The sequence below is a fragment of the Aulonocara sp. 'chitande type north' Nkhata Bay genome, linkage group LG1 (genome assembly GCF_057382095.1).
Source record: "Aulonocara sp. 'chitande type north' Nkhata Bay isolate Kocher_YH1m ecotype deep benthic linkage group LG1, A_spYH_male_GT1.1, whole genome shotgun sequence".
In the NCBI taxonomy this organism is placed as follows: domain Eukaryota; kingdom Metazoa; phylum Chordata; class Actinopteri; order Cichliformes; family Cichlidae; genus Aulonocara; species Aulonocara sp. 'chitande type north' Nkhata Bay.
In genome coordinates, this window is record NC_141344.1 from 16906139 (window position 1) to 16919570 (window position 13432).

The following is a 13432-nucleotide window of genomic DNA, read 5'->3' on the forward strand; positions in this document are numbered from 1 at the left end:
TTTTATCTGCTACTTGTCAGCTATTTTGACAAGTCAGCCTAAATAAATGTCTGTATTCCAGGTGAACTTGATGATGAACTTGGAAGGTAGTGACTTGTTGGCAGAGAAGGCAGATCGCCGGGAGTTTGTGAGCTTGTTGAAGAAGATGCTGTTGATTGATGCAGAAGAGAGGATTGCCCCCGCAGAAGCTCTCAGCCATCCATTTGTGACGATGCAGCACCTGCTTGATTTTCCACATAGCAACCAGTGAGTTACCTTTGCTTCATATTGTGGAACTGGTGCAATTTTGACCTTCCTATATACCGGTAACTTGTACTCCCCATGTCTCTGTCTTCAGTGTGAAGTCATGTTTCCACATCATGGATGTTTGCTGGACTCGTCCCAGTGCATATGAGGCCGCAAACCGAAACAAAGGGCCTTTCATCAGGCCTGTAACTACAACCGCTGCTGCCTCAGCCAATCACCCTTTCAGCAAGATGACTGCTGTCCATCCTCAAGTAAGTTGGTTTTGATTCTTTTTACACAAAGTAATTATTGCATCCAGAAATTAAAATATTCAAAAACAAAGTTTTGTTTCCTGAATGATGGAATGATCCCACATGATGTGAATTAATAATAATAATATGCTTTGTTTTTGTGCTTCTGTGAAGAGTAATTGTACAGACCTTGCTTTTATTGCTTTTTTGTGTACTGACTTGTCCGTCTTATTGCGTCCTCGCACTGCTGTCATGGCAACAAAAACACGTCATGTTTCTGAGGTCATGGCAACAGTGCAAATCAGTGTTGTTGCTGAGGAGAAAAGAGCAACTGACCCTTTTTTGGGTTTTGGATCTTTATAATGCAAAACAACTCAGTTTATTTAACATGTACTCACAATGAACATGACTAATAGTGACATGCATGCATACATACATACATTACCTGAATAACAATGTAATGGTGACATAGTTAACCATTAGTACACGGGAAGATCACATTATGTCTCCCTCATTCCAAATCAGAACTAAAAACGGATAAGAGTACCAGATGGCATTTATTGAACGATAAAACTGATGCACTGTCATTTCTGTTATGTTTATGGGCCGCTATAAAAGAAAGTCAATGTTTATCATTCAGGATGTGGTGGCTTTCTTAGCATTACCGATTTGAAAGGCTGCTTTGCGTTTACAGTCATGTGTGCGGGGGCTGGGATACATGTAGGAGCTGTAGCAGACTGTATAGACCTAGTTGTTGTTAGCCAATAAATGTGATTATACCCAGGCACGAGAGAAGCATTAGTAGGGAAGCAAAGGAACATGCTCGACTGTTTACCCCTAAGGCCAGTCAATTCTTGAGCATGTTCATAGCAAAAGGTGTCTTAGAACAGAGAATATCAACAGCGTAAGAGCATAACCACAATTCTTTAAGCTTAGTGACTTTCATTTCTTCAAGGACTGCATTAGTACAAAAGTGGACCTTGAACCTGCTTTGATTCAGCAATTTATGAAATTATGTGTGATATGGGTTTCAGGTGGGCCTACACCTTGTGAACCATTATCTGTAGACTTATATACTACTGTTAAGCCAAAGGTTAACTGACTACCCAATAATTTCTCTATTTAATATGTTTCTGATCTCGCTCACCTGGGGGAAAAAATGCTGCTGGCATGTTGCCATCTGCTGGCTCTTCAGTGCTACTGATCGTAATTACAATAAATCTGAAAAATGCCATTATCCCCTTTTTATTATTGTTTTTTTTCCCTTTAGGGGTTAGCTCCATCAGCAGCCTCAGTAATGCACCCTGGCATACCACTGCAGACAGGAAGTGGTCAATTTGGATGCAATGAATCATTTCAGCAGGCTCTCATTTTATGTCCCCCAACCATTCAAGGTAGGACATGTAAAACTTTAATTTATTTGTCATGCTTTCAGTCATTCTTATATTTATTTGTCACTCTCCTTTTTGTGGATAGACTTAACAAAGACATTTTCTATTACCTCCCACAGCAGGAATCCCCCACAACACAGCTAAACCAGCAGGTTACTCTGTTCGCATGGAGGCCTCTGTGCCACTAGTCACACAAGCACCCTCAATCCAGCCCATACAAATCAGACCTGGAGTCATCACACAGGTAAGGAGGCACTTAAAATGACAGAATATGTACTGATATGAAATGTTAGCTTGAGGTGATTAGTGTGCTTAGATCAATGAAATGTTTTTCATTTAATATATATTAATCATTTTTGGGAGTCATTTAAAAGGGGAGAAATAACCACGTGCGAAAGAAGTTCAGAGTTGACCTTTAATGTACAATCTGATGAAAGTAAAGTCTGCAGTGATGCAACTTTGCTTCTTTGCACTCCAACAGTCTTGGTCAGCTCGTGCACAGCAAATCTTGGTGCCCACTTGGCAGCAGGTGACATCGGTGACATCGGTGCCCCCACCACCAACCACTATGGCGTCGGACACAGTGGCAGGCTCACAGAGATTGGGTGACTGGGGGTAAGACATGCATCTATTTCAGGAGGTTACACTACACCGTCTTCCTGATGTGTCATCCATATCATTTCGCGTCTGTATTTATAGTTCCATCGCATATTGTAAAAATTATTGATGCTTAATTATCTTTAGTTTCCGTGTGGTAGGAATGGACATGCTGTTCTCATGCTTGCTCCACTGAATGTTAACGACCTATGAGTCATAAGCTGCATTTGTGCTGCAGGAAGTTTCCTCGGGGACCACAAACCTTTGTCAAAACTCTGTTATTCCACCACAGGAATTACAGTTTAGAATAAGTTCTGGGGAAGTCTGTGTGTGTGCGCGTGTGTGTGTGTGTGTTTTTGTGTGTGTGTCTTGCAGCACCAAACATTTATTTGAACCACACTGCCTTGGTCATTGCACATTCAGTCTTCATAATAGCTGATAAAACGTGTTTCAACTTAAACATTTTTGCCTCTTTGAGTCCCCACCCAAAGTGGTGGATAGAATTGGTCTAATCTTTGTCATGGCAGTCCAGATATCCAACAGTCCAAAGCAAGCTTTTAGTTCCTTGAAAAAAATCACTAAAACTTCTTGAGTACTTTTGGTAGAGATGTAGCTATGCCTACCAATTTTATTGAAAGCTGTGCACAATTTGAGATCTTTGCTTTATTTGCAGGAAAGTGCGTCCCCATGGTAACCATTACAGCTCCATGATTGCACACCCTCAGCCATTCTTAACCAACCAAATGACCATGTCCACCCACCAGCCAATCAACATAGGCATTGCACATGTGGTGTGGCCACAGCCAGCTGCCAACAAGAGAGCCAAGCCGTCTGTGAACAGGTATGATTCATGTTTTTTTTGTTTTGTTTTGTTTTTTTCCCCCCCCTTAGGAAGAAAAATAAGGACACAAAAACATGAATCTGACAAAGCCTCCTCTGTTCTTTTCTAGGTGCAACATCTCCCAAAACACTAACATCCAAAATTTAGCATGTCAGTCCCCAAAGATGGCCGATACAGCAAAGAATGTGGACGAGGTAGAGGAAGCCAGATGTCCAGAGGAAGGCCACGCTATTGGAGAGGAGCAAAGAACAGAGCAGGTGGAGGAGGAGGATGAGAACTGCTGCAAAGTGGAGCCAGACTGCGAGGAGCTTTCAGTTTCACAGGAGCAGAGACAGGCTATGGTGATCTCTGACCTCGCTAGCCCAACTGTTAGCGTCATCAGTATCAGCAGCGATGAGGAGGAGGGCGCGCAAAGACATTCAATTGGAGAGTGAGTATTGACTACCATGCTCCTCTTCCTAACATCTCTTTAAAGCATTCAAATTGAGTGTCTGATTTGATACATCTCTCTGCACACAGATGTAAGGGGAGTGCAGATTGTGAAGCGTGTCAGAGCACCGTCAGTATGGAGAGAGTCTGTTCTCTCAGCAGTCCAGACAGTACGCTCAGCACCAGTTCTTCTGCCTCATCTCAGTCCAGCACATCTCCCTGCAAACACCCCAACAGGTAAAGTAGGGATAGTAGCTTCAGACTGTCCTTGAACAGATGAGATACTGCCTGGTTTTAAAAGTCTCCATTGGACAGATTAGCCCAAATTTTAAAATAGTACATGACAACCAAAATAAGTGTGCAACATTGAGAGATATTCTGTTCAGCTACTACGCCGTAAGTTGCCGCATACATTCTTATTGCAGCATGTCGGACGATGAACAGGAGAGTGGTTGTGACACCGTGGACAGCTCGCCTGCATCACATACCTCTGGCCATAGCAACAGTCCCTTCACAGAAAGGCGCTATATTGCTGACAGCAACCAGAACTGCGAGCCTTGCGTCGCATGTGTTGCCCCGGAGACCGAGCCCAGCAAACCAACAGTTCGTACTGTTGTGGTGCCTCCAATGCGGGTGCAGAACAACAACAATAATAACCCTGCAGTCAGTGAAACTCATGGCAACACAGGTAATGGTTTACATTTGCTGCCAGATTTATACACGTTCTTACTCTACTTAAAAGGGGGATGAGCAGTAGATTAACACACTGATCATTCTAAACTAAAATGATAGTTAATGATATGGTTAACATGACTATATTCCTTCATTGTGCTCAATTGCTAAGTGTCTGAAGTATACTTTAAATAATTGTTGAGTCAGACAACTTGCAAATCCATGACTAGGTCGCGCTAGCTCAAAGGTCTTGTCACCACTGCTGCCGTCTGCTCCACAGGTCACGTGGCCTTGGATTATGTCGTTTTAGTAGGCCACAGAAGTTCTCACAGGTGATTATGGGTTACATGCCCTGACATATCTGCTTTGATCGTTGGAGTGGATATCTGTTTGCTGTCAACACTTCTTACTCAAGGCTGAGAGACCCTCTGTTTCTGTGTGGATTTGCATTTCTTGAATCTGCATAAGGCATGTGCAATTGCCCCAAAGATACCAGTCAGTATTTCTTTATTGGTGCTAGACTGGACACATGCTATATGTAGACTTTATAACAGTTGTGGTAAGTGGGACCACGGGCAACAACTGTCATTTAAGATCTGCCTTTCTTTTTAAAAATAAGACCCTTTAAAGTGCAAGGTTTACTGTAAATCCTTAGAAAATCATACAGATTCATATTACCTTTATGTCTCCAACCTCCAAACTATTACAACTAAAGGCACACATAAAAGGGCACAGCTTCCTATTCTAAGGCTGCCATGTGTATTTTTAGCCAATGGTCTGACCCTCACTATAAGCTCTATGAACAAGCTTGGTTACAAACTACTCCCTGACCCCCAAAACATATCTATTTATGATCATCTAAATGAAAGAACAGATATAACTGTGTTTAATGGTTTGGAACTGATCAAGCACAGCTGAAATCACCAATAAGCCTTCAGAGCCTCCTGCCACAAATGTTGCCATTTCTCTGGATGTAGTTGGATCTCTGGCTCAATCTTGTTTGCCTGTTATTTACAATCTAATATTGTTAGTAGGACACTGTGTTGTTTGTGTTTATAAGTGTCATTTCAGTCTTTCCGTGTTCTCTTCTTTACCCCTTTTCACATGACCTGCTTCCTCAGGCTTAGAGTCTTCATGCCAGTCCAAAGGGCGCAGTTTTCCTGGGCGACAACATCATCACTCCACTCCCCTCCTCAACAGGCCTCAGAAAATTACCCCTGCATTCCAGCCCCAGCAACAGCAGCCTATTGGCTTTGGGCAGGTAAGCACATGCAGTCGCATACCGTGAACGTAAATAAAGACACTAGTACAAGTTAGAGATGGCACGATACCACTTTTTTATGTCCGATACCGATATCATAAATTTGGATATCTGCCGATACCGATATGAATCCGATATAGTGTGTTTTTTAATCAATAAAACAGTTTTTTAATATCTTGCTGCTTTTTGTATAAGTTCATACTCAAGTTTAAAAAAAAAACAAAACCACTAAAGCTATTCTGTTATACCTGTATGCAAAAAAATACACTGCACCCAAAATATTTCATAGTTCAGCATTACTGATCAATCTAATAAACTTAAACCTACTCCATCCTCCCTATTCTGGTATTTTAAAGAGTAAGCAACCTAACTAATAGGGTTCTAAAACTCCCAGCAAAAAAAAATTTTTAAATGGGGAACCACCCACGCTCCACCTCATGATGCTTAATTGACGTAATCAACTTTCATTTGATGCAGTGTGAAAAAAATGCACAGAAATAAATTATTTTCCAAGAATAATTAAATAGATTCAACATCTTTCTTCAACAGAATTGCAGACTGCACAGATCGTACCTCCCCAAAGGAAAAAGTAGTATAGCTTACTAGGGTATATTAGACTTAATAGTTACTATATACTGTAATGGACTTCTATACATTTTACATCAGATTAAAACTTGGGTGTAAGATTCAGATAACTATTTATTAAAAGCTAGACATTTTAAATGAGAATAAGAAAGAAAAGTATGTCTCTGTGCCCCACTTTTCCCTGTTCGGCCCCCCTGGCTAAACTTTGCTAGATCCGCCCCTGCACAGTTACCAGCCGTCAGCTACGTAGAAAAGGATCCTGGTGTAGAATGTAAATAAATTCTAAAAACAGCTTATCAAGCTTAAACGTGCTGCTGTTGTTCAGCCGCTGGTTTCCTCTTTCTGGCACGAAGTGAGCAATAAACAAACAAGAGAGACGGACTCGCGACAGAAAAGCCGATCAGCTGATCAGTAATTATTTTCACGTTTGAAGTAGCAGCAGGAGAGGGAGGGAGAGAGAGGCAGTCACTCCATATATCGGTTGTTAAGCTTAACGCGGGAATGCTTTACAAACATTCAGAGATGAACTTAGACATTTGCTTTACTTCTCTCTGGGATAACTTCCTCGGAAGTCGCAAGTTTTGTGAGGTGCTTTTTTTTGATATTTAATGGATCGGATTACTTTTTTTTCTTTTTTCTCCGATATCTGATCCAGTAATTTACGTCAGTATTAGACCGATACCGATACGTAATATCGGATCGGTCCATCTCTAGTACAAGTAAACTTATTTTTGAAAAAAAATTCTATCTGCCTCATCAAGTAATATTGACTGTAAAATTATTTGCACAAATTTGAGATTTTGAGAACAACAATTTTGACATAAGAAACTTGTCCTGAAAGGGCAAAATATGTTTCTTCTTCAAAAGAAGTCTGAGCAAAAGCATAAAAAGCTTGGTTTTAGCTCCAGGCAGAAATAATCCTGGTGTGTCTTTATGAACGTAATTGGCTGTTGCTTGTAGAACGCCTCATCTTATAATTTTTGTCAGCGTCAAGTCTTTTTCTGGAATGTAAAGCAGCAATGGCAACTTGTAAAATAACATGATATTATTAAAGTAACAGAGGTACTTGTGACTACACTCACTACAGTTTAATGTGTGATAAAGAGCACAACATTTGAATTTCAAATATTTCCTTTTTGAGGTAGTGCTGCAGTCAAGTTCATACTGTAAGTGGAACTTCCCTGGGAGGAGCAACATCATAGCAGTGCTCCCAAATGGTGTCAGATGATTTAAGTTTCCAAATATTTTTAAAGATGAAGGTATTTTACTTTGATACTGTTCATTTACTCTTATGTGCATTGGTACACAAGCAGATGATGCCGCTGTTGGTGACTGATAACATGGAAGGTGTTTACATGCAAGCGCATGGAAACAGCAGCATCTAGTGGCTTGCAAAGACTCACTCGGTACCGATGAATCTGAGGTCGTTGAATGTGAAATGTTGTTGTTCTTCGCTCCTTCAGGTGCAACATTTCAGTTCCTGCCATCAGGAATGGAACGGGAACTTTTCCCACCGGAGACCACAGGCCTACATCCCTCCCACCATGCATGGGCACACTTTCACTCTCTCCCACAGCAGCCCAAACCACACTACGGGCCCCCACCCACACCTTGGTGGACATCCGCACTCCCAGCCCACCATACTGTCTTACCCTCCGTCTGGTTCTCTGGTCACAGCTGCACCTGTGGCCCACCTCCTGGCCTCTCCTGGGGCCACCCGCCCCGTCCTTCAGCCAACCTACAGCATCTCCCATCCGGCAGGCATTGTGCATCAAGTCGCAGTAGGCATCAACCCCCGGCTGCTACCCTCCCCCACCTTGCACCCCCAGGGCCAGTTCAAGCCCCTCTTTCCCCCGCACTCCTACATTGCCTCTCCCGCCTATGGCAGTTTCCCTCTCAGCCCTACCAAAATAAACCAGTACCCTTACATCTGAGCATGGCTGCTCAGGTACCCTTCATACCACCTGAGGGCTAAGTGAGCAGGGCGAAATATATCTTTAACCACAAACAACATGGTTTTTATTTCTGAAAAACCATGGCACAACCACAGAGAAAGCAAACTATTTTTTGAATCATGTAGACTTGAGTGTAATTGAACTTCAAGCTTTAAAAAACAAAAAACAAAACAAAAAAAAGAGTTCCAATGGTAGAGATGATTTGGCAAAAATTAAGAAGGAAGTAACGTATGAATGATTGAATGAAAGAATGAATGAATAGTTAAACTCACACTTAATGTGTTTTGCACATTTGATATATCTTTGCATTGGATCTTCTACGAATACTCCTCAAGACAGGTGAATAATTGGGGTGTTGTTGAATAGTTAGACTTTGCACCCCTGATCCCAGCTATTTTTCTATATTGCCTTCTTACGTGTGTGCAAGACACATTCATCTTTGTAAAGCCATCCCAGTCTCTAGCTCTAGATTGACAGATGCACATGTCGTCCACAGTGTACGTTGTACTGCGTTTGAAGTATTTGTACCTTTTCGGTGTCTTTTGGTGTTTAGCAATGTCAAGTCAATTAACCGAATTAAATAGGGTTATTCCTCACGCTGCATGTGGTCTTGCATGAGCAAAAATGTAAAATGTGTCACAAGACTCGCTGCATTGTATAACTGTCCCCAGCCATAGTGCCTTACATATTTGAGGTTGTTAATGTTACTACTTATATATGACTATATACATGAATATTAATGTACTGGACTGCAGCACTTGAAATTCCAATCAGTCGATGCATCCTATGTGTGAGTGTATATATATGCACATGTGTATATGTCCATGCATAGCCTGCATGGATGTGATGTATCGCGGATAGCGGTGCTTATATTTTCGAGTCTGTGTATATTTCAGCGTGTAGTGAGTTAATTTTTTCCCCCTCTGTTCTTTCAAGTAGAACAGCGTGCTTTGCTGTTGCAAATGCCTGCTGTTTCATTCAGTTCATTTTATTCTTTTATTTTTTTCATTCTCCAGTTCCCGAATGAACTAGTGTACAAAGTGCAAGTACTGAGTATTGCTTAATATTTGATAATCACTTTCTATTCAGTGAAACTCTTACTACTAACAGTATTTGTACTGTTTGAAACTGCAATACAATCTAAATAGTCGTTGATTATTCTTCATTTTTCGTCTTCGTATTTTCGTTTTTGAGTGTTTTCACTTTGTTTTTTGTTTTTATTTTTTTTAGATGTTTAGAAGTGTGGTGGGCATGGCTTTGATTAGGTAAAGAAAAAATGCAAATTAATTCACAGTATGGAATCTTCTAAGCCTGAGCAAACCATGCAGTATTTGATATACACACATATATGGACATATATTATAGAGCTAGACTATTTAGTACAGATGCTTGATAAGGTGTGAGTTAATTGTGTGCAATTCTCTCATTTATGCATGTGTGACAAAGTTAACTTTTTCACTTTACATTATACCATTTGTTAAAGGCTTACAGCTTATCGGTGTCAACTGCTTATTTTATACATTCCGTCAGGGAGGATATATATACATATATAAGACTGTAGCACCAGTCTATATATATGTAGATATGCTGCGTGTGTGCGTTTTTGTTTTTTCTTCTGTTTGTTTTACTAGTTACATGTGTGGGTTTTTTTGTCTTTTTCTTTTCAAATGAAGTTGCTTGTGCAGCACCAAAGACTGTAATTCATTTCTTGAGCAAGGTAGCTATTCTGTTTGCATAGACCTCAGTTGTACTGTAGTTGTAGAATGGGGTTAAATTAAAACAAAAAAAAGTTGTATTTAAAAAAAACAAAACAAACAAAAAAAACAGCTGAGGTTTTGTCTAGCTTATTGGGCAATTAATAAGTCGTATCATTTCTTTCTTGAATGTATCATAGATAAGCTGCTATATGATTGCCACTTCAATAGCTGTGAAATTAGGTGATTTCTCTCTGAGTTTAAACCTAGCGTTGCTATTTTTGTATAGGTCCCTAATTATCTGAAATAGAAGTGGTTTTGATTTTTGTGTTTTGCGTTCATATTTGAAGTGTCATTGTAACTACTGTATTGCTGATGATGAACATTAGTTGCATTTGTCGTTTCTCGGGGTGCGTGTTTTTTGCATCAGTATTTTATCCTTATTAACCTTTTGGGCTCGTCACTGCATATAAATGATGTATCGATGTAACTTAATTTTTGTATGTTTTCATATTGACGTTTTGTACACATCTGAAGCTATAGCTTGCAGGATTGAGTTAACTTTTTTATTGTGAGTAAACGGTGTGCTACCAGTACTCTCGTGGGTTATGAGGGCACTTCGAGATGCCGGGGGGGAAAACAAAAACATTGTGTTCCATTGGAAGACTTCTGTGTTGTTTCCACTAGTCACACACAAACGCACTTGCCACTAAGCACTTATAGAGGTAGGGAGGCTTGTTAGGGTTTGGGTGATTAGACTGTAAGAGAGAAATTTAGCCCAATTTTTCTGTTCTAAAATGACGTTTTCTGATTTGTTTTTATTGTTAAATTGGTTTGATCAAAGTATTTATTGCAGCCCTTTTATCTGTTCAATGTTATATCTGGCTAGGATATCAGTTTCACAGTTTGATATTCTAAACTGCCTTGAGTTCAGATCGCTCTCCCCTTTATGAGTGTCTAATATCAAAATGATGTTTTGTCGGTGCGAAACAGTTACCGTTGTGATATGTCCTTTCTTGAAATTGAGACAGTGTGAGCAGCACTGTTTATGTGCCTTGAGATTCAGAAAGTGAGAATTCATGCTGGTGATTTCTTCCCGATTTATTTGAGGAAGGAGTAGAATTCAGTAACAGTTCCCTACAGTGTAGAATGGACAAGTTTTTAACAGACATTTGACCAAGAGTTTAAAGAGGAAAGTAAGAAAAACAAGAAGCAGAGAATAAAAACAACTCAAAGTAGGACTTCATCACAGTGACTCTGATCAGCTTATACACATGAACAGCGTAGTGGTGGTTCTCCGCTTGTTTCACACAGTCGCCACGTAAAACCTCTCTGATTAACACACACATGCGTGCGCTTTGAATGACACTCACTCAATGGTCTTTGGATAGTCACTCTGGCTGAACAGCAGATGCAATACTTTACATTGTGCGGTCATTGCACCACCAAGTGTTCTTAGATAATCTCCATGCTTTACATTACCTTGCATGTACACCTTAGATGCTTCACTTTGTCTGCCTAGAAGCTGACTGCCTAGAGCAGCGCTCCTATCATGCAAGCTGAAGCTGAGTGGGAGTAACCAGAGCACGGCTGACAACACTGGCCTTTTAAAAATCAGAAGCTATGCTTTATATCCAGCAAGAGTATATCTGGGTGTTTTTGTTCTGGGTTCTGGACGAAAAGAGCTCTGTCGAGGAGGTTGTCATGTTCTCTGTCAGTCATGAGTGCAATACTCCACATTTCGCCACTGACATTGATATGGTTGTATGTTTTTTAATAGCTTTTGTCTGACTTGTATGCTTTACTGATCATACTCAAATATCCCTTTGGGAAAGAAAGCTTATGATGACAAGGCATGGACTTGGCAGATTAGTGCTTGAAATAGTTCCCCCAATAATAAGCATGTGAAATGTAATCTGTGTTTTGATTCCTTCAAAGGTATTCACCAGCAATGCGCCTGCATAAACTCTCCCGTACTTGTTTAGGAAAAGAGTGGATGCAAGAGGAGAGAAATCTTAAAACTGTTTTTAATTTTCCACAAGATTGACACCTTGATTTCTTTTCTGTTTTTTTTTTTTTTTTTTTTGAAGATTCATCTAACATTTAACAGATAAAACAGTCATTTGTAAAATTACTTCTATTAATGTTATGACTTTGATATGGAAAAAAAAATCCTCTGCTGCGGTATTATCCTTTAGAGATCTTAATTCAGGGTGTGTATTAGTCTAATTGTGCTACTGTGTAACTGTTTGATTTTAATATGAGATTTGTTTTACTCAAGCTCTTATTTTCAGTTTTCTGGTCACTTGTATCAATTTCAGAGTTAATTCACACTGCAAGTTATGGAATCATCTGTTTGGATTGCTCATCAATTAGACTTGATAATTAAATCTGAACTGTTACTGTTTTAATACCTGTAGATTTTTTTTGTTTTGTTTTGTGGCTTTTATTTCCTCCTGTTTTTGGTTCGTTTGCTTTTTTAATTTTGTGCTACACTAGTTTGCCATGTAGCAATTGCACTGTGCAATATTTACAGTATGAGGACTGGGAAAACTAACTCTATGGATGTGATGTCTCTTTACAGTTTGCGATAGTGTTTCCTCTCTAGTTCTCAGTGATTTAGGTGTGACCAAGCCTTCTCTACTTTGTCACATTAAGCGGGTTTTCCAGGTGACTCTTTTGGTGAGTGTCAAAATAAGACTTTATGGTGTATTATTGTTAAGATTCACTTTGAATTAAAAAAAAAAAATCTATTGATGCAGTTCTTTCTGATTTGGTCTGTTCATTCACATTAATGCACATTAATATAAATGATGGATTGGACTCATTTCTATTTGTTTTAGTGTGTGACAGGAAAAGTAGAGTTTGCAAGGTAGTATCTTGACATTTATTGTCAAAAACAAAAAGACTATCCTTTAGAATTGTTTCAGGAGAAAACTGCTCAATTATCAGACATGAGAACCTGGAATCAGACAAAAGATGAGTTTTCTGTCAGTTAATCTGTTGCATTTAATCTCCAAACATGAATATGTTCGGATGAAACTGAAATTTGAACCTGAACACAATAAACTGCACCTACTGAAGAAGATTTTTGTGCTGTGATTGAAAGCTCCAAATCACAACAGTTCCCTCAATGGGCTTTATATTGTGCAGAGAAACCCAACAATCAGATTTGCCCATATGAGTAAGTACTTTGGTGACACTGGGAAGGAAGGACTCCCTTTTCTGACAAGAAGATGCCTCCGGCAGAACCAGGGTCTGTGAGGGGAAGACACCTGCTGCGACCGGTTGGGGATGAGGGGAGGAAGACCGGACAAAAGACACTGTGAAAGGGTAAAAAAGATGAATAATGGCTTATGACACAGTGATAAAACGTTAATAAGAAAGCTCCCAGCAGCCTCGATCTACTGCAGCGTCACTAAAGGGGAGGATTCAGGGTCACCTGATCCAGTCCCAACTATATGCTTAAAATCTATATTTTTAATAATTTATTTATAATATAATGTATTATATTTAAAATAAAAAATCAAC

General features: G+C 39.8%; 1 protein-coding gene across 4 annotated transcripts in view; it reads left to right on the plus strand.

Moving 5' to 3' along the window:
• Positions 1-12654, plus strand: part of LOC147338891 (homeodomain-interacting protein kinase 3-like) — a 48395-nt gene extending 35741 nt beyond the window's left edge. For 2 of the 4 annotated variants that reach the window (XM_086285907.1, XM_086285920.1), the window contains exons 6-16: positions 62-246; positions 338-497; positions 1747-1870; positions 1987-2111; positions 2349-2482; positions 3138-3305; positions 3415-3735; positions 3825-3971; positions 4160-4422; positions 5528-5667; positions 7716-12654. In XM_086285907.1, coding sequence (XP_086142033.1) covers positions 62-246; positions 338-497; positions 1747-1870; positions 1987-2111; positions 2349-2482; positions 3138-3305; positions 3415-3735; positions 3825-3971; positions 4160-4422; positions 5528-5667; positions 7716-8186 — 2238 coding nt within the window. In that variant the 3' untranslated portion in view covers positions 8187-12654. Of the gene's footprint in view, positions 1-61; positions 247-337; positions 498-1746; positions 1871-1986; positions 2112-2348; positions 2483-3137; positions 3306-3414; positions 3736-3824; positions 3972-4159; positions 4423-4686; positions 4739-5527; positions 5668-7715 lie in introns of all 4 variants that reach the window. The other 2 variants (XM_086285923.1, XM_086285913.1) reach the window with 2 other exon arrangements.
• Positions 12655-13432: the final 778 nt, after the last annotated feature.